General features: G+C 46.0%; 2 protein-coding genes across 3 annotated transcripts in view; one reads left to right on the top strand and one right to left on the bottom strand.

The window, feature by feature from the left end:
- The window catches only part of MBD5 (methyl-CpG binding domain protein 5), a 92,221-nt gene extending 89,967 nt beyond the window's left edge, over positions 1–2,254 (bottom strand). Inside the window, exon 1 of the mRNA XM_088474873.1 lies at positions 1,966–2,254. The gene's annotated coding sequence lies outside the window, so the exon portion shown is untranslated. The remainder of the gene's footprint in view (positions 1–1,965) is intronic.
- Positions 2,255–2,362: 108 nt separating this feature from the next.
- ORC4 (origin recognition complex subunit 4) overlaps positions 2,363–21,903 on the top strand; it is a 78,937-nt gene continuing 59,396 nt past the window's right edge. The window contains exons 1-3 of one of the 2 annotated variants that reach the window (XM_088474871.1): positions 2,363–2,484; positions 2,628–2,754; positions 11,999–12,072. In XM_088474871.1, the coding sequence (XP_088330997.1) occupies positions 12,016–12,072 (57 nt within the window). In that variant the 5' untranslated portion in view covers positions 2,363–2,484; positions 2,628–2,754; positions 11,999–12,015. The remainder of the gene's footprint in view (positions 2,485–2,627; positions 2,755–11,998; positions 12,073–21,903) is intronic. The other variant, XM_088474872.1, reaches the window with a different exon arrangement.

Below are 21,903 nucleotides of genomic sequence, written 5' to 3'. Positions count from 1 at the left end.
CAGTAACAGCAGATTGCATCTAAACCCTAAAGAAAAGAGGCAGGTAATCAAGATACAATTGTGCCTTTACAAGGTTAACTACTGTACACATGCATTTAAACTATACAAAAATGTCAATTACAATAGCAGAACTGCACCGCATATTCTAGTAAATTCATGGAATAAAAAAAATCTAATTTATATATAATAAACAGGAAAATATAATCTATGATATATCGGAATAACTGTAGCTATGCACTTGCATTTTGCCTTGGTTCTGACACTTTTAATCAGCCTCTGACTATTCATTGCTGCCTCCATTCAGCCAACTGGCCTGTGTCATTTGCCTCCAGCAAACCAGGTTTGTCTAGTGCAGATTCTCAAACTCGGTCCTCAGGACCCCCAAACAGTGCAGGTTTTCCAGGTCTCCTCACAGAATCACAAGTGAAATAATTATCTCCACCTGTGGATCTTTTAAAATGTGCCAGTGAGTACACCTGTGTGCCTGCTGGGTGACCTGGAAAAAGGACTGAACTGTGTGGGGTCCTGAGTTTGGGAACCACTGGTCTAGTACCAAAAATGTAACACCCGATTTGGTTTATTTCAGTGTCACCCATTGGAAAGGAGTTTCACTCACCTAAGAAAACCTTGCTTCCTTCATTCATACAGTAACTGCCGAACTGACAGAAATCTATGTTTTACAACAATTGGCACAAGCCTACGCACCAACAACTTAGTACCCGATTTGACAGTCTCTACTATACTAATACAGAGGGATCTGTGTGTTGCCCCCATGTAACCTAGCAACAAGAGCAATATTTTTCCCATGGGTTGGATATGGGCTCCCAGCTGTTGTGATGCCGACTGCTAGAATACTGACAGCGGCTTCACGACAGTCACAATCCGGACACTAACAGGTAAGTTCCCTAATGCTAACCCTCCCTCCCAGATGCCTGAATTGAACCCCCCCTAGTGCCTAAACCAAACCCTCCCCTTTAGTGCCTAACCCCAAAACTCCCCACTTAATGCCCAACCCCCGATACTTACCTTCGAGACGCCAGCGGTCAGGATTCTGGAGCCGGGATCCTGACCGCTGTAGGGATTCCGGCACCAGTATTTAGACCGTCGGCATTCCTTCTGTCAGGATGCTGACTACATCCCCTTTCCCATATATCAGTAACACCTGCCCCACAACAGGTAAGCGTTCGTGTCCAGGAGAGTTGCCAACCCTCTGTCTGCATAGCGACAGTTGTGCTGTCAGTGCCTACTGCATTCCCCCTGACAAACGCAGTAACTTTTCAAAGAAGTCTGGTACATGCCAGTCCTATGTTCAATGCCTAGAGTAGAGATTCCACACTCAATGTAGTCTCTGGCTAGCCATATGCCATTTCAGTACTCTTTCAGGTCCAGCAGCAACGCACTCTTTAACTCACTTACCATATCTACTCATCAGTTGTGCCCTCATTTCATACTCACTCATTAGAACCATGCCCCCAAAGCCTATGAACTGACCACAGACTTTACTCCCTAGTCATACACATTCAGAAGAGCCACATCACCCATTATGCCCACTCACCAGTCATATACACTCACTGGTCATGCCCAGCCACCAAAGCCCAGTCCCCCACATCATGCCCAGTCCCCCCAGGTCATGCCCAATAGCCAAAACCCTGTTCCTCATTATGCTCAATCAACAAAGGCATGCCCCTCACCATACCTCACATCAGAGCTGTGCCCCTCACCATACCTCACATCAGAGCTGTGCCCCTCACCATACCTCACATCAGAGCTCAGTGTCCCTCATCATACCTCACATCAGAGCTGTGCCCCTCATCATACCTCATCAGAGCTGTGCCCCTCATCATAACTCTAATCAGAGCTATGCCCCTCATCATAACTCTCATCAGACCTGTGCCCCTCATCATAACTCTAATCAGAGCTGTGCCCCCCATTAAACCTTTCGCCAAAGCTGTGGTCTCCACTCACCCAGTGACAGCAGAGTTGTCTCCTGGTCCCTCCAGCACACACCAGGCCAGAGCACCACAGAGGGTCGTAGAGCGGCTCTTGAGGTGGGCTCCGGGGGGCACCTCTCCTCCTCAGTGTGCGGCCCAGGCCCGATGGGCAGTCCCCCCTACCCCCCGGGTCAACCCGACCTGCATCCAGCTGGGAGCCGGAGGGCAGATATCCCTCTAGCACATTCACCCCAGGGCTCAGCGTGACACCCCTCAGCGCCCCCACTCCGGCTCCCTTGGCTGCTCCTAGCTCCCTGGTTCTTCAGGAGAAAGATGGGAGTTTTAAAACTGCGCATGTCCGGGCCAGGCCAGGGGGGCGGGGACCCACAATGCACTGCTCGCAGGAGATCCCGGAAGTGACAACATCCCGGAACTGCTCTTTTTTTCTTTGTCTCCAGGGTAACGGGTGCTGGAGGCGGAATCGGGAAAAGCTGCTGTCAGCGTGGATTCCTGGAGCGTTGGAAAGCTTATCGTTCTGCCCATGCTGCGACAGGTCAGTGGGTGAAGGATATTATGCAGTATACAGGGATGTGGGAAATATACAATTTGGGAGTGTAATGCAGAGCAGGGACGAGGGTGGTTCAATAAGTAAAGTAACAAGACCTCACGTGTGTAATGTTCTTTATTTCTATCTAGTTTCAGACCAGAGCAGGTAGACCACTGCTTCCCCTCATGGCCATTAGACTGCGCCTCATATCAGTCATACAGTTCCACCATCAGGTGTAATATGGCGAGGCTGGCGGAAACATGCTCAAACATTGAGGTGCGTGGGGTGATCAGATTTCTGCGTCTAAAGGGCACATCAGCAGCTGAAATTCATTGCTAACCTGTTGAGGTGTACGGTGATAACTTCATGTCACGGAAAGGGTTGTGCTTGGTGCTCTGCCTTTGATAACGGCAGAAAAGACTTTGAAGATGAGCAGCGGTCCGGCCGGCCAAGCACGTCCACCACAGATGACAATTTATGTCGCATTGAAGGTCTGAGTCAGGAGGATAGTCGTATTCCAGTTAGTGATATTGCTGACGGACTAAACATCTCAGTGGGTAGTGCACACAACATCGTTCATGAGCAATTAGGGTACCGGAAGCAGGCATATATGACACTGAAACATGCATGTGGAAAAATAATATGTACCACAGCCATACTATTGATTATACATATATGTACGAGTTGAATAAATGTACGCAATAAGGTCTTGTTACCTTATTTATTAAACCACCCTTGTACAATATGCAAGTCACGTAGTGTTCATTCTAGCACCCTGCACCTGTCACAAGCTGTGCAGTTCCTCTTTCCTGCCTGGAGTGTCGCTCTCTACTCTGGTGCTTATAGCACACTCTGGTCTGTATCTCAGCAGTTTGTTGCATAAGCTGAGTGTGCTAGAAGCCCCAGAGCAGAGAGCACCTCAGGCAGGAAAGAGGAACCGCACCGGTTGTGACAGGTGCAGGGTGCTAGAATGAACACTAAAGTGCAGATTTTTAGATGCTGCCCATAGCAACCAATCAGATTCTACTTAACTTTTATCTAGCGCCTTCTAGAAGATAATAGCTAGAATCTGGGCAACATCTCCGCTTCTAAAAACTGGCACTTTAGTAAATATACCCCTAGCAGTGTAAATGCAGAACACTGATGTGGGTAGTATTGTAGGAGTGAAATGTAGAATTGGGATTTGGAGAGTATCCAGTATTTAGTGTTCACTCTAGCTCCGGCGGCAGGCAGGGCGCCGGAGCTAGAGAGGGCAACCTTATGCGTGCGCGCGCCCGAAAAGGGGGTGTGGTCATGAAAAGGGGTCGTGTCTATAAGACGCATCCCCTTTTCGTCATACATGCGCCCGGCGTCTATTCTCCGGCGGTGACCGGGACACCGCATGTTTCTCCACCCGCGGGACACTGCTTCCCGCGGGTGAGAACGGCACCCGCAGGCTGTGAGGGCAGGGCACTTTTTGCCCTCCAGAAGGAGGGCAGGGCGCCGCGCCCCGCTAAAACAGCCTAGCGGGAACGCTAAGTATGAGGTGTAGTGCAAAACATGGATGTGGGCAATATACAGTGTGGGAGTGTAATGGAGAATGTGGTGTGGGTGAGTTATACATTGTGGAGGTGTTAGCCATGGCCAAAAGTTCTGAGAATTACACAAGTATTGGTTTTCATAAAGTTTGCTGCTTCAGTATTTTTTAGACCTTTTTGTCAGATGTTACTATGGTATACTGAAGTAAAATTACAAGCATTTCATAAGTGTCAAAGGCTTTTATTGACAATTACATTAAGTTTATGCAGAGAGTCAATATTTGCAGTGTTGACCTTTTTTTTTTTTTTCCCCCCCAAGACCTCTGCAATTCACCCTGGCATGCTGTCAATCAAGTTCTGGGCCACATACTGACTGATGGCCGCCCATTCTTGCCTTATCAATGCTTGGAGTGTCAGAATTTGTGGGTTTTTGTTTGTCCACCCGCCTCTTGAGGATTGACCACAAGTTCTCAATGGGATTTTAGTCTGGGGAATTTTGTGGCCATGGACCCAAAATTTTGATGTTTTGTTCCTCGAGCCACTTGGGGCACCTTGCCATAAGGCAAAAGTGATAACTATCATGCTGGAAAAGGCATTGTTAGTCACCAAACTGTTCTTGGATGGTTGGGAGAAGTTGCTCTTGGAGGATCTTTTGGTACCATTCTTTATTCATGGCTGTGTTCTTAGGCAAAATTGTTAGTGAGCCCACTCCCTTGGCTGAGAAGTAACCCCACACATGAATGGTCTCAGGATGCTTTACTGTTGGTATGACACAGGACTGATGGTAGCGCTCACCTTTCCTTCTCCGGACAAGCATTTTTCCAGATGCCCCAAACAATCTGAAAGCGGATTCATCAGAGAAAACAACTTTACCCCAGTCCTCAGCAGTCCAATCCCTGTACCTTTTGCAGAATATCAGTCTGTCCCTGATTTTTTTCCTGGAGAGAAGTGGCTTCTTTGCTGCCCTTTTTGACACCAGGCCATCCTGCAAAAGTCTCCGCCTCATTGTGCGTGAAGATTCATTCACACCTGCCTGCTGCCATTCCTGAGCAAGCTCGGCACTGGTGGTGCCCCAATCCCGCAGCTGAATCAACTTTTAGGAGACTGTCCTGGCGCTTGCTGGACGCTCTTGGGCGCCCTGAAGCCATCTTCACAACTATTGAACCTCTCTCCTTGAAGTTCTTGATGATCCGATAAATGGTTGATTTAGGTGCAATCTTACTAGCAGCAATATCCTTGCCTGTGAAGGCCTATTTGTGCAAAGCAATGATGACTGCACGTGTTTCCTTGCAGGTAACAATGGTTATCGGAGAAAGAACAATGATTTCAAGCTCCACCTTCCTTTTAAAGCTTCCAGTCTGTTATGCTAACTCAATCAGCATGACAGAGTGATCTCCAGCCTTGTACTTGTCAACACTTTCACCTGTGTTAATGAGCGCATCACTGTCATGTCAGCTGGTCCTTTTGTGGCAGGGCTGAAATGCAGTGGAAATGTTGGTTTTGGGATTAAGGGCCTGATTCAGACCTGGACGCTAAGCCGTGGGCGCGTGCTATGGGCGATTTCCGCCTGTCTGCACATGCGTAAGCATCGCAGTGCGTGAACCAGTCATTGCGATCAGGAATCGTGCGCTCTTAACACAAAGACTGGACGCTAATTTGAGTGACAGTGCCATTTGTGGGTGGTAACAGGGGAAGGTGCTTGTGAACGGGGGAGTGGATGTGCGAACGCAGACGTGTCTGGGTGTATTAACGGCGTTTTATGGGTGTGCATAATTAGCAAAGATGTGTCATTGTACGTCACTTGGTTGTATTTCAGCCAGCACTGATCGCAGTGCTTGCGGTGGGATAGGGTCTACCTCAAGTGCTGCGTGCAGCTCTATTGACTCTGGATGTCACCGATTAATCACACACTTCCTGGAGATATGTGCTAAGAGAGAAAGGTGGGCATCTTTATGCTGGCGTGCGTTCGCTCTGCCATCGCTCTCTAAGACATAGAGGGCGTCCTTACACTAAACAGTGCGATTGCGGAATTTGCAAACCTGGCCCCTGACAGCAGCAAGAGAGCGCAGCTTAGCTTCCGGGTCTCAATGAGCTCCTAAATTCATTGTCATGGCATAGAGGGATTTTGCAATTCATCTGATCACTCTTCATGACATTCTGGAGTATATGCAAATAGCCATCATAAAAACTGAAACAGCAGACTTTGTGAAAACCAATACTTGTCATTCTCAAAACTTTTGGCCATGGCTGTATGGGGTGTAGTGCAGAACAGGGATGTAATGCAGAACAGGCATGTGATGGTGTAGTAAAGAACACAGTGTGTCCCCAGCTTAAGAGTACACAAATCATACAACTGTCTCTCAGTAAGGGCCATATTCAATTTGAGGCGAAAAGTCCGAGGTCGGACTTTTTGCCATCATCAACGTTTTTTGCAGGGATAAAGTATCGGGCGCGTGTCCGCTTATCCCCATATTCAAGTAGGATCCAGCGAAAACGGGACCCGGCGGAAAGGTAAGTATTGTAAAGTCCTGTCACTTTAGGGGAAATCAGCCTGTCACCTCCCAAAAGATGGTCTGACATGGGGGATCACTATGGGTACCCCCAATTTGGACTGCTGAAGGTAATCAGGGTCTTTAAATAGCCGCGGCAGGTGCATAAATGTGCCTGTGAAGAATAGCATTTTTTTGGGGGGGGGGGGGGGGAATAACTAGTCCCATCTAATTTGGGGTACATGAAAATGGGTGCAAGCATATTTTTAAGTCCCTAAAGTGATTTTTTTTTTTTTAATTCTTCAAAAATCACTTGCCACAACCACCCTCATTCTAGAAAACACTTGCCGCATACATGGGGACCCCACCTGAGGCTATTTCGCTAGTTTTTAAGTTTGTTCCCCAACATTTTTATTTTTTTCACCCCCAATACGGAAATTCCTTTTATGGGGTGTCCTAAGGAAATTTTCTTGACGTAGATTACTTTTTGGTGGTCATTTTTTAAAGGGTGCAGGCTATTTTTTTTTATTTTGCACCGCAACACTCCAATTCTGCACGGTTTTTTTTGCCACCTATTCAGTGGTGAAAACTTATCCCCATTTTTTTACAAAGACTTTTCGCACCTGCGTACATTGCGCTGAATTGATTTCCCACCCCTGCCCAGACACACAGCCAGATACAACAGATATTGGCACTATGCGCTTGATGTATATTTTCAATATTTACCTTTATCGGCACTGCAGCATGAAAGCTGAAAGCTTTTACTGTGGCGGCCATCATAGTTGCATGTCTATTGTCCCCGGCCACAGTAACTCATAATAATACCTTATGCATATTTTAGGTTTTTGTGAATATAGCTGGGTACACACTTTTACTATTGCATGCTGATCGGGTAAAAAAACTGTCCCGATTAGCCGTGCAGTCTGTCCCCATTTTGACCCCCTGTCAGCCACGTACACACTGTGCAGACATAGCACAGTGTGTACAGGCTTCTATGGGATCGGGAGGTCGACTCGATAAATATTAAACAGTACATAAGATGCGACCTCCCGATCCAGACCGTTGCAGGAGCGTTAAAAGCTGTTTATCGGCTTACGCTCCTGCATCGGAACAGCATACACACTTATAAAATCCAACGTCCCTTCTCTCGATATTGGATGAGCGTCCCAATGATTGTATAGGTGTGTACCCAGCTTTAGCAGTGTTGAGGAACCTACTACGCAGAAGGTAAACATGGAAAAAAATTCTCTCTCCCCGTCCGGGCTAATCTCTTTAACCATTGGATTGATTTTGATGAGGCTTTCACTATTCTATACAGCATTAGTTGAGGAAAGTTTAGGTGTATGAACCATTTATCTGTGACAGAGCCGAGTAGTAACAATTTTAGTGAAGCAAGTGACAGAAAAGAATCTTGCACCAAGCTGTTGTATAGGAGTTGGCCAGGGTGTTCAAAAAGCAAGACCGCATCTGAAAATAAGGCTTAGAATGAAGCAAGTCACAGAAAAAAACTGTTGTGCCGTGTGAGTGATTGACTGGTGCGGCAGGGACGATGGCTGCACTCTGATTGGCACTCTGAGACAGTGAGAGCCAATCTGAGATAGCAATGTGCCCTGTTGCTTAGCAGCAGCTTAGAGAGGGGAGGGAGTCTGGGTCTGAGCAGGGTCATGTCTGAGGCAAACAGAGAATGAGAGACAGCCTCCAACTAACCCATGAAGATGCCCTGATACAGACCCAGCAGCCAGGAAGGAGCCAGGGGAGGCAATCTATCAGGAAATAAAAAGAAACAAGCATCGGAACACCATAGACTGATTTCCACTTGATGGTGGCAAACATCGGACCGACACCATCAAATGGTAAAAACTACCATTGCAAAAAATTATGGTTAGCAACCATCGGATTCCAATGGCCATCACTACACTGAACTTGCACACAGACTCCGGCCACCACTCCTCTACCATGTAGTGCTCTCTCTCCAGTGTGATGTTCCCGCTCAGCCACATGCCATCGGTGAACAGGAGGAACCTCCCATGAAAGTCAACGCCGTTCTCGGTCAGGGGCGCCACAGCGAGGAAGCTCATCAGGAAGCCCTGGAAATACAGAGGACATTGCTCATCGCCATGTTCAGCAGCCGTTGGGCATGGAGGCTGTGGAAATATGCACAGGTGCCCTAGCCCCGGGTTCATGCTGCTGATAATGCTTACAGTAGTTGCAATACAAATCTCTCATCCATGATCTTCCTGCCCTTCCCACCACATCCCAATGGCTGGGCCCAGCCAGCTGCAGGGCAGCAGCAAGGGCGGTGGGGTTAGGGTGACACTGGTGAGAAGCAGGGGGTTGTGGTGAGATGCAGGGGGCTGTAGTAAGAAATGGGGTTGTGGTGAGATACAAGAGGCTGTTGTGAAATATAGGATGCTGTGGTGACATGCAGGAGGCTGTTGTGAGATGCAGGGGACTGTGGTGACATGGCATATGTTGTTATGAGATGCAGGGGACTGTGGTGACATGGCATATGTTGTTATGAGATGCAGGGGACTGTGGTGACATGGCATATGTTGTTATGAGATGCAGGGGACTGTGGTGACATGGCATATGTTGTTATGAGATGCAGGGGACTGTGGTGACATGGCATATGTTATGAGATGCAGGGGACTGTGGTGACATGGCATATGTTGTTATGAGATGCAGGGGACTGGTGACATGGCATATGTTATGAGATGCAGGTGACATGGTATATGTTATGAGATGCAGGGGGCTGTGGTGACATGGCATATGTTGTTATGAGATGCAGGGGACTGTGGTGACATGGCATATGTTATGAGATGCACGGGGCTGTGGTGACATGGCATATGTTGTTATGAGATGCAGGGGGCTGTGGTGACATGGCATATGTTGTTATGAGATGCAGGGGGCTGTGGTGACATGGCATATGTTATGAGATGCAGGGGGCTGTGGTGACATGGCATATGTTGTTATGAGATGCAGGGGGCTGTGGTGACATGGCATATGTTGTTATGAGATGCAGGGGACTGTGGTGACATGGCATATGTTGTTATGAGATGCAGGGGGCTGTGGTGACATGGCATATGTTGTTATGAGATGCAGGGGACTGTGGTGACATGGCATATGTTATGAGATGCAGGGGACTGTGGTGACATGGCATATGTTGTTATGAGATGCAGGGGACTGTGGTGACATGGCATATGTTGTTATGAGATGCAGGGGACTGTGGTGACATGGCATATGTTGTTATGAGATGCAGGGGACTGTGGTGACATGGCATATGTTGTTATGAGATGCAGGGGACTGTGGTGACATGGCATATGTTGTTATGAGATGCAGGGGACTGTGGTGACATGGCATATGTTGTTATGAGATGCAGGGGACTGTGGTGACATGGCATATGTTGTTATGAGATGCAGGGGACTGTGGTGACATGGCATATGTTGTTATGAAATGCAGGGGGCTGTGGCGAAATTTAATTGGTCCCGTGCGAAACTGGGGCGGGTCACTAGTTAGTATATAAATGACTCATTTTCAGTGCTTCATTATAAATAAAGTTTAAATATTGGAATAAATAGGATGAATCAGCCAATGAATGAACATTTTCCGGCTTAATCTAAATTTTTAGTGCATCCAATCTTAGGTTAGATCTAGTAACTGTTTTACTGATGTAAGTCATGTTATTCATTTACTAGCATAGTGTGTTCCTTCATTTCTACACCTCCTGTTGTTTTTTTGGTTGTAAAATTCTAACTATTGCTTCAATCTTTAAACTAAAAATTTATTTTAAAAGTATACATAGTAATAATGATGGCACATGTCTCAAAATAGTTTTTATGTTGTATGTTCTACATCCACCGAGAATTCCCTTAATCGTTTGTTCACTGGACGATTCACCCTATGTGGTCCAATGCGCAGTTGGAAGGAAATCGTGTTAAAAGAAACAGAAAATATTTTTTTTCTTTCTCCCATATACAGTGTTGTGTATATACAACTTGAGAAGCACTCACATCTAGTCGTCATTATTATCTTCATTCCTGAGGACAGTTGCAAGTTCCCTACTCTGGGTGCAAATATTAAGCCTACAAAACGGTATATCTTCAGTTATGTTCACATTTGCATAGCCTGAAGTTTGGTGAACACGCTATCCCTGAACTTTGCTAATGTGAGAAAGCTTCGGCACGCCCCAGTTCCTCCTACTTGGTTGTAATTGGATGTGCAATCAAAATGCATATGACTACATCAATTGTGCGCCCGTTTTCAGCACACACGTAGGGCAAAGTGATGTGTTCTGCTATCGGGCAGATACTTGCAGTTCTGCGTCAATCCCACAATGTACAAACTGCCAATATATTTCACTGTTTCAATAATGCACTGTAGACAGTGTGTAGCATAAGTGCCAGTAGATAATTACCTGCTGGATCATGCTGTATGTTCAAACATCAAAAATGTAGGTGAAGGACAGTCAGAGAATGTATTATCAGGATAACTACCACTGAGACTAGCAGTGTAAAACGTGTACAGATGTGGAACCTACTGGTTCAAATGATCCTTTATCCATGTTTGCTTGTGTCTGACATCGCAACGCATCTTTCCGACATTGCCTGTTCTTTTCACTTGAAGTCACTCTAAGGCCTCCCACCCCGCTGTAGGTATAAACGAAGGTTACTGACCGCATGTTGTGCCACTGATGGTTTTAAGGCAAGTGGGTAGCCACCCTAAAGGGGTTCTGCACCTAATAATCTTTCAGCATAATTTGTTCAGTGGTTATAAATAAATACAGAAATGAAAGAAATGCTTATATTCCAAGTTTCTAGCTTTAACATTTCTACAACGATATAAAGGTACCTACACACTAGACGACTCACAAATGATGAGATGTCGTCAACGATTTCCCTTGAACTGCCCCTCAACCCTGGACATACGATATCGTGCATGAAACTGTGCAATTTGACCAACGACCTTATGGTGCATACACACGGTCAGATTTTTCCTTCAGATCTGAACGATAACGATTTAAAAATCGTTCAGTCGTTCATATCTGAAGGAAAATCTGACATATCTGACAGATCTGTCAGATGAACGATTTGAACGATGCGCGTTCCCGATGGTCAGATAACGATATCTGACATCTGATGTGTTTGCAGTCAGACTTGGACGATTTCCATTCATTTTAATGCAGTCAAAAATTGTTCAAATCGTTCATCTGACAGATCTGACAAATGCTCCATTAATCTCGTTAACTAGATTGCCAGATCTTAATGCATGTAGGTAAGATCTGAGGATACGGCAAACGACCCACGGCACCGCGCATCGTTATCGTCCATGCACACTACACAATTTGCATGATTTGTCGTTCCGATGTGTCAATCAGCCAAATCATGCAAAAAAATAGTTTAGTGTGTACTCGCCTTAACTGTGACTCAAATACTTGTTGGTAAAAATGTTTTTTTTTTCTGCCTACCTGTTTACATTTCGCGATACAGTTAACTGACTTTTTCTCTCTTTTTACAGTGACTACATTGTATGTGATGAGTAAACGGAAGAGTAAGGACTTGAGCCTCCCTCTTGGAGAATGTATTTCTCAGGTACTTCTGTAATTCTTTATGCTATGATGAAGTGTCATGAATTTCTGATATTTATGCTGCCTTTAATGTAAATGTAACCCCTGAGAACAACGCCCACTTTATTGATCACATTGGGGTCAATTCAGTTAGATCGTTTTTTGTTGCGTGCACCCAGACCCCCCACCCCTCCCCGAACAAGCAAAGCTACAGGGAAAAAAATCTTCTTAAGGGTACATAGGGGGTCCACAGGGATTACCATGGAGTATGTGGTTGGCGTGATCCAGGCACCAAACAGTTATGCTTTTAGCTCCCAGGATGCCTCGGTCCTCCTCCACATATAACCCGCCCCTGGCCACAGGCATTCAGTTTTTCTTTTGGTGCGGCAGGGTCAGGTTGCACTTTTTAACAGGAGGGACTGCTTAACAGTCCCAAGCATTAAATTTTATGATTTATTTATTTTTACTTCAGGGCAAGCAGCGCCGGGCGTCCTAATGGACGCCAGTGCTGCTGCTCCACCTACCGGCGCCGCAACACCAGTAACCGCACTGGTGATTTCGGTGGTCACCAGCTGAGCTCAGCTAGTGGCGATGCTGTGACCCAGGACTGCGGCTGGGACACGGAGATGCAGATAAGCACTTGCGGGTAACAAGGGGGATCTCAAGGTGGGAGGCCGACTTCTTCAGTTTGCGGACTCCTGGCATCAAAAAACAACATACACCTGAGTCCGAGAAGTGGTTTCTCAGGGGTATACCTTCCTGAGGCATCCTCCCCTGAAGGTTTTTATTTTTTTTATTTTTTGTACAACTCCCCCATCAGACTCTATCAAGGCCTTGGCCCTTCAGGAGGCCCATTCACTCCCTGCTGCGTTCAGGGGTGATAATCCTGGTTTCTTTAACTCATCAATGAACAGGTTTTTATTCCAATCTGTTTTTGATTCGGGGCTCATCGGCCTATTCTAAATCTGAAATCCCTTAACAGATTTATTAGAGTGCCCAAGTTCCGCCATTTGTTTTGGCTTTGGAGCCTGGGGATTTTATGGCTTCTCTGGACATTCAGGATGCATATCTGCATGTGCCTCGTACTCTAGCCCACCAACGGTTCCTACTGACCATGGCCTGTCTACAGACATATGGCTGGCTCATCAATTGGAAAAAGTCCTCCCTTTCTCCGACACAGCGGAAGGTACATCTGGGTGCAACCTTGATTCTCAGGCACAAAGGATATTTCTGCCAAGTGACAAGGTCTCGGCTCTACAATTGCGCGTGCGCAAATTGCTCCGCAATCGAAGGGTATCCACTCACTCAGCGAGGCAGGTCTGGGTTCCATGGTATCCACCTTCGATAGGGTGGAATAAGTCCATTTCCACTCCAGGCCTCGACTGATTCTATCACGGTGGAATGGCCAGTATTATCTGATCCGGTCCCAGACGATCCTCCTTCCTCCGGAGGACCTGCTTTCCCTTTCATGGTAGCTGCAGATGTCTCATCTGGACAAGGGTCACCTCTTCTGGATCCCAAAATGGGGTGCTCCTCACCACGAACACTAGCCTTCGCGGATGGGGCGCGGTGACAGGTCATCATATCTTTCAGGGAAGATGGACAACCCAGGAAAGTCACCTGCCCATAAACATCCTCTTGCTTCATGCAGTCTACAAAGCCCTCACTCTGGCACAGGACCTCCTCCAGGACCCAAATCCAGTCCTACAACGTGACCACAGTAGCCTACCTCAATCATCAGGGAGGCACGCAAAGTCAGGTAGCCATGAGGGAAGTGACAAACATTCTGGTCTGGGCAGAACCTCCTCTTTCGGCAATATTTATTCCCGGAGTCCTCAACTGGGAAGCGGACTTCCTAAGTTGTCATGACATACCTGCCGGAGAATGGGCTCTCCTCCGGGATGTCTTTCAACTCATGGTGGACAAATGGGGACTACCAGACGTAGTCCTCCATGGCCTCACATCACAATCACAAGGTCCCCAGGTACAGGTCCAGCTGCCTTCGTGGATTCTCTGGCAGTGAGGTGGGACTTCAAGCTTGTCCTCAGGAAAATCAAGCAAGAAGGTGGCACAGTAATACTGATATTTCCTGCTTGGCCCAGGCGCCATTGATTCACCGACCTATGGAGTCTCTTCATAGACACTCCATTTCCTCTTCCTCTATGGCCGGACCTGTTAGCGCAGGGTCCCTGCCTGCATCCGGACTTGCCTCGTATGTCTTTGACGGCGTGACTCTTGAGTCTTCCATCTTAAGAGCCAAAGGTTTCACCAGCTTTGCCCCCATCTATTACAGAGTTTGGCACTTCTTCTTTTTTCAGTGGTATTCCCACAGAGATTATGTCCCTCATTCAGAGGCAGTAGGAGGATGCAAGAGGTCGCTCTAACGACCGCTAGGGTGATGGTCGCGATGGTCATAGACCATCGCGACCATCTGGGCTTACGACGAGACCCTAGGGTGGGGTCTCACTTGTCGTAAGCCCCGGAGAGCTTCTGGCTCTGACAGAGCCAGAAGCTCTCCACTGACATCACTAGTGATGTCAGTGGGGGCTCCCCCAAACGGCAGGCGTTCCCATTTGGGCTGCCACCCCCCCGGCCCGCCTTCCAAACGGGGCGAGCTGTCAATCAACATCGACAGCTCGCCCCCTTTGGAAAGAGACCCGCTACGACTGGCGCTGTCGGTCGTAGCGGGTCTCACGCATGCGCACGAAGGAGCCGGCTCCCTCGTGCGCATACGCACTGGACAAACATCGAGGCGGCCGTGCAGTCGTAGACCGTACGGCCGCCTCTGAATGAAGCCCTATGTCCCTAAGGTCTTTAGGGTTTCCCGGGTGCTTGGTTTTCTCCATACTGTGTTTTGACCTCTGTCTCCGCCTGGCCACCCTGAGAGTTAAATTTTCAACGCTGTCAGTTTGGCTTCACTGAAGGATCACTTCCCTGCCTGATGATAGAACGTGTTTTCAGGGTGTTCTCCGCTTTCAACCTCCTTTTGTTCCCCCGAGGGATTTGTCTTTGGTTCTCAGGGCTATGCAGGCTTCCCCGTTGAGCCCCTGGACTCAGTAGACCTCAAGTGATCGCTATCTCCTCTGTCCGCAGGGTTTCTGATTGGGCAGCGCTCTTTTGTCGCTCCTCCTTTTGATTTTTCACCAGGATAGAGCTGCCCTCATACCCGGGGCAGATTACCTTCCTAAGGTAGTATCCCGTTTTCATAAATGAAGAGATTGTGTTTCCAGTCTTCAGACCTTTCTACGGGTGAAGCCTCCCTGGATGTGGTTCGCGCTCTCCGTATCTACGTGGATCGTACCAACTCCTTTAGGAAATCAGACTCTCTTTTTGTGTTGTATGGCTTTCACAAGCAAGGCTGGCCAGCTAACAAACACTCTGGCTTGATGACTGCGCATGACTATCTCTCAGGCTTACACGCAGGCCGATCTCCCTGTTCCAAACGCGGTCACAGCACATTCTACTCAGTCTGTGAGACCATCATGGGCATTTCTATATGGTGCTTCTGATGAACAATTGTTTTATGGTTTGTGTCTTAATGGGTCCGAACCACATATGGTTACAGAGTTACAATTATCCTCTAAAATGGGATTTAACTCTGTAACATTCAGCTACTAATTACAGCATTGTGTGTCACATTTTAGATAGAAAGTTTCCAGGATTCATCATTGAGAATTTGTCTTTTTACAGCATAATATTTTGACTGATGCCATTAGGGACTTATACTATTGTCTACACTGGGTTTTATGATGTCCTATAGTGTACATCAGGCATGTCAATATACCAACCGAGCCGAATATTGAAGATCTAAGAGTGTGAGAGCCGCAACTACAAAAAAGTCTTGTATACAATTTTGAATGGTTTATTATTAATAAAAACCAATGCAGTGCCCCCTGTAGTAGTGCCCCTTCTGCAATGCCCACTGAATTTGTGCCCCTTATGCAGTGCCCCCATTAATGTCCCTAGTAGTGCCCCAGTAATCCCCCTAGTAGTGCCCCTTATGCAGAGCCCCCAGTAATGCCCCTTATGCAGAGGCCCCAGTAATGTCCCTATTAGTTCCCCTTATGCAGAGCCCCAAGTAATGCCCCTTATGTTGTGCCCCCAGTAATGCCCCTTATGCTGTGCCCCCTCCCAGTATAGAACAGGCCCCACTCACCTGTGCAGTACTTACCTTTCTGCACAATGGCCGCTGGGCACCGCTCCAGTCCACGCCATCTTCACTCCCACTGTCCCGCGTAGACGCTGCCGCTGACTGGATCTAATTGGATCCAGAGCGGCAGGCGCAGACTCCTCTCATCGCGGGTGACGTCATGACGTCACCTGCGCGCTACATCACTAGGAACGCTGGCTTCTGAAGCAATCAGAGGCTTCTGATCGCTTTAGAGACCAGCGTTGCCAGCTTTAAAAAAGTAAACATTGCCCGATTGAAGCTGAGCTCCGATCATGGCAGGGGTGTGGGCCACATATTATATATATGTGGGCCCACACTGTCCGGCCTCACAAAATGTTTATTCGGGCCACATGCGGTTGACATGCCTGGTGTACATCCTCTTGGGATTGGGATTGGGATTGGTATACTTTATTGGTGAACTAGTACAGATAAAATATGTAAAAGATCATTATACTTTTCATGTTACACTGAGAGTAATATAATTTGACTCTACATTCCAGCGCTGATATTCCATACTTCGCTAAAGGTTTCTCTTTTGATTAGAAGGTTTAAGCAACCAACCTCCCGAATATAGCTGCAGGAATGTAAACAGTATGTTCTTTTTAATATTTCTGCCTTTCTAGTGATTTACAGTCTAGGTACTGATGGCGCCACCCCCATTCTGTTTCTCAATAAAGACGTAGGTGGGGTAAATAGAGGTTTGTATTCATGGGAAAGCGGTTTTTGAACGTGAAGATTGGAACTAAAATAGTTTTTTCTACTTTTTACAAACTTTTACAACTTAAGAACCTCCAGTACTTTCTTTATGGCCACTATAAGCCTTTTATATGGTCCTGCTATCTCAGTTGCCAATTTTTTTCGGTTCATGATGTTTCCACAATTTTTCATGCCCTTCTCCTAGGTCACTTTTTGTAGTAAAGTTGCGCAACCTTGTCGGGAGTCCCGTAAATCGCTTCTAATAAATCGACTCCATTGTGTTTGAAGAAAGGTTTACCTTGAACTATTGCATTAGTCATCTATGTGTGGCTTTCCTTTCCTTGCGTGAAGGTTGCACTGACAATATGTATAGGTCTTTCAATGATCTATAGGGCTAATTCAGAGTGAAATGCTGAATGCAGAGTCACGATTATCTGCCATCTGCTCGTGCGCAGGGCCCGTTCTGCGAATGTGCAGAACGGGTCGTGCGTAATCGCACGCAGCCTCTGCCTGATTGACAGGCAGAGGCAGAGGCTGCCTCTAATTCCTGGCCGGCGTTCCAGGAATTAGAGGCGTCAGCCCAGTTTTCCAGGAATGGCAAGGCGGGGATGGCCGGCGTTCCAGGAATTAGAGGCGTCAGCCCAGTTTTCCAGGAATGGCAAGGCGGGGATGGCCGGCGTTCCAGGAAACTGAGGCATCGGCCCCGTTTTTCAGGAGTTGCAAGGCCAGGGGCTGCATCCATGGACGCAGTTTTGTGGCCTCGCAAGCCAGCCAGCCTGAGTAAGCTGAGGCTTACTTAGCTGGCCGGCGGCTCGATTGTGATGGTGATCCCAGCCTGTGACCTCGGTCGCAGTGCTGGCGTCGCAAATACAGAAGGGGGTGTCATATACCTCCTGCTGCATTTTCATATTAGCAAGGATGGAATTGCAAAGCTGCCTACGTGCAGCTTTGCAATTGCATCCTAAGCTGAATCACCCCATATGTATTCTTCAGACTTTTCTTGACCTACTAAAAATATGAAACCCTTTTGTTTTATGAATTGTTTTGTCGTTGTTCTCCAAGTATTTGTTTGTTTTTAATAACTTGCCAGAGTCGTGTTTGCTACTTTCATTATTCATTAGGTTTAGTTTGTGCCTACACTCTCTCCATTGACAATGATAATCACGATTATAACGTAATGTGAGCACTGAAGTTGATTGGTTGGTGTCCAGCAAATCACATTTTGTAAGCAAACAAGGGGTACATGTATTTTGATGCAGTTTTCGGTCACTGAATGTTTATTCAAATATGTTCTATGATCACAGATCAATAAAAATTATATTACCCTGTTAAGAGACCATAGTTTGCTAAAATGTATTTGGCTACAAAAGACCCATTCCTGGTCACTTAGAGGGGTATTCAATATGAAACGTTAACTTCACTGTCGAAGTTAACGTTTCATATCGGAGTTTTTACCTGCGTTAAAGTATCGGGCGCGCTCCCGCTTATCCCCGTATTCAATATAAAATTAACGAAAACGGGAAACTCCAAAGTTGGATTTGCATAAAGTTACGAATTTTTCCTTAAAAAAATTGTAAGATCCCCCCCTAAAGTTGTAAAAACATGGGGGATCACTATGGGTACCCCCGGTTTAGCCTTTAATTGAAAGTCGGGGATTTAAATAGCCGCAGCAGGTGTTTTTTTCCCGACATTGAAGTGTTGCAGAAGAGCACTTAGGTTATTTTTTTCGTTTTTTTAAGTGGTCCCATCAAATTTGGGGTACATGAAAATGGGTACTAGCATATGTTTAAGTCCCTAAAGTATTCTGCATTTGTGCACCTGCCGCTATAATTCTATTCTAGAAAACATCTGCCGCATACATGCAGAATAGCCCTGAACCTATTTCCCTGTTGTTAAACAATTTTTTCCCATTTTTTTTTTTTTCACCCCAGTTTTTTTATTATTTTTTTGGGGTGTCCCTATTTTTTTTTTTTTTACTTTTTTTGACACAGTTCTTTTTTAAATGTCATTCCCAGGGGTGCAGGCTATTTTTTTTAAGCTTGCACCCCTAAACCCCAATTCTGCACTTTTTTTCGACACCTATTCAATGTTGAAAAGACTTTTCAAAACTGCGATAAGTCTTTGAAATTGAATACGGTGTAAAAGTAAAACCTGCGATAATGACATCATACCTCCGATATTAACGCAAAAACGATGTTATCGCTCCCATATTGAATACCCCTATTAGAGTGTGAACCATAATGAATCGATGCAATGCCTTCCATAATCCATGTTTGAGAATACCTCTGTATAAATTTATCGCTGGAATTTGTCAGATTAAGGACCTTATTCAATTAGTTTCGCACCGGCGATACTTTTTCGCTTACCGGACTATTCGCCTACATCGTGTATTTAGCTGCGGAAACTTATCGCACGATTCGCCGTATTCAGTTCCAAAACATGCGAAAACGCAACCTGGCGAATGCAAAACAGGAGAAAAGTGTTGTCAGAATTGAAGAAACCAGCCTGACACCCCCTAAAAAAATGCACTAACATTGGGGATCAATGTACATGCCCCCGATTAGCCCTAATAAAGTAATAAAGCTATTTGGGGTACTTAAGCTGTGTCAATATCTTTTAATAAGCGTCTTTGCACAAGTCGTGAAGAATAGCATTAAGCCGTTTTTTATGTTGAAATTAAGTAGTCCTGTCAAATTTGGGGTACTTGAAAATGAGTGCAAGCATGTTTTAAAGTCGCTAAAGTGAAGTGTTAAAAAAGGAGAAAAACGCACCTCCAGCAAATACCTGCAATAAAAAAAAACACCACCCCCATACTGGAGGTGCCCCCAAAAGTCTATTTCGCTAGTTTAAAAGTTTGTACCCACACTTTGCACTTTTTTGCCCCCATTTACAAAGTGCTTTTTTGGAGTGTTCCTCACTTTATTTTAGGGGTTTTCAGATGCAGTTATCCATTGGGGGGCTGTCCCAAGGGTGCCGAGTGGTTTCCCCACCTTTGTACCCCAAAATAGCGATTTTGAATTTTTTTCTACACCTATTCACAGGCGAATCTTTTTCACCTATTACATTGCATTGCGTTTTCACGTACGCGAAAAAGTGATTGCAATTGAATACGGAGATAAGTTTCCGCCTGGCGAAAAGTCGCAATAGGCGATACTTTTCCACGGATTCCGACTTTTCGCGGCTAATTGAATACGGGCCTAAGTGTGAATGACATATACAGGCCTTATAAGGACAGGTATCGGCTGAAGGAGTAAATAGAATATAATTATATGACCACAGCATGTTTAGTGTAAATAGTGACATAATAGTTTAGCATATTCATAGAACCTATGAGAATTGTTCTTGGACCAAAGAGCAATAAAAAGTTGTAGAACAGACTAGTATTCTAGTACACCTTTTTAGTGACATAACAGAGATATGGTGGTTTGGTCAGGGAAGAAACTTTTAAAAGATGTGATATTATTTTAGAAATAATCAGTTTTTGGGATCTGACTTCTGAGGAATTGTCCATTCATTTCAACATTTCCCAAGCATTTCTTAGTGTAGTTCTGTATTTTTATTTTTGTTGGTATTAAAAAAACAAAACAAAAAAAAAACAAATGTTGCATTTAGATTTCTGTATGTCAAATTGTTATCACTATTTTGTTCAATGAGTATTGTAACACTTTGTTATGTTACATCACATTTAATAATGTTTTATCTTGGCGTTCCTAAAGAATTAATGTGTCCCGCAAGCTTGGATTTTATTACTTCATTTCTACTGGGAGTTGTTTTTTTTAAAATAACTTTCATAAATTTATGTTGTGATTTAGAATTTTGGGGAGAGACTAAAGCAGGGTATTAACTTTTGATCTAAATCTTTAGGTGCGTACACGGGTCAATTTTTTTTTTTTTTTTTGACGACTGAACGATAATGACGTCGTTATGGCTCAGTCGTTCAAAAAATCGTTTAGTTTCAGGGCCAAAATGATGAACGGCAACTACCAATGCACGGTCCCGTTTGTAGTTGGTAGTTGTCGTTCATCGCCCAAACCTCCTGTCCAACCTGACGATAATGTCAGGTTGAACATGTTCGGGGATGAGGGAGGGAGCCTGGCACTGAACTAAATCGTTACTGATTTCGTTCAGTGTTGTGCTCAGTGTTGTTAACAACACTGAGCACGCCTCTGATGGGGAGACACAGGACGATTTTCGTTCGGGGAGAAAATCGTCCCGTGTGTACGCACCTTTAGTCTTGGCAAGATTTAGTAGTTATTCGTGGATGTGACATGTCATTTGGTGGGATTTTTTTTATTAACCCTAGCTTTATTTAACAATTGCTTACCCACATGTCCAGATGGGGTTCTGACAACAAGGTTCTAACACTTAAAACCATTAGATGGGGCGGATACTGTATTCTTTTCTGCAGTGTAAGCCACCTAGTGTATAATATGCAATATATTGGTATTCTCCTCGTAAAGAAGGTAAGCCACCTAGTGTATAATATGCAATATATTGGTATTCTCCTCGTATCAGAACAAAGCACTAAGGGGCTGATTCAGACCTGCTCGCGAGCGAAGGACGCTCGCAAGCAGGTCGATGGTGCCGAATTGCGCATGCGCACGACGGAAGGAGCTCCGTCGTGCGCATGCGTGAGACCCGAATAACGACGGCCAAGCCGTCGTTATGGGTCTTGCACCAAAGGAGGCGTGCTGTCGATGGTGAGTGACAGCACGCCCCCTTTGGTGGGCGGGCCGGGGGCGTGGCTGCCAGACGGTGGCTGCCAGACGGAGCCGTTCCCATGGGAACTCCTATCGTCTGAGTCCGGCCGCACTGACATCAGTAGTGATGTCAGTGGGAGTGATTTTGGCTCTGATAGAGCCAAAATCACTCCAGGGCTTGCGGTCACCGAGACCCTACCACAGCTATGCGAGCGTCCATGAGGCCACTCCAAGTTGAGGGAGGAGGGCCCTGATTCAGAGCGAGCGCTCTGGTCAGAGCGTTCGGCTC

This window comes from Taudactylus pleione, unplaced genomic scaffold (genome assembly GCF_031769625.1).
Source record: "Taudactylus pleione unplaced genomic scaffold, aTauple2 ptg000156l, whole genome shotgun sequence".
In the NCBI taxonomy this organism is placed as follows: Eukaryota; Metazoa; Chordata; class Amphibia; order Anura; family Myobatrachidae; genus Taudactylus; species Taudactylus pleione.
This window is presented reverse-complemented; position numbering and strand designations above follow the sequence as displayed.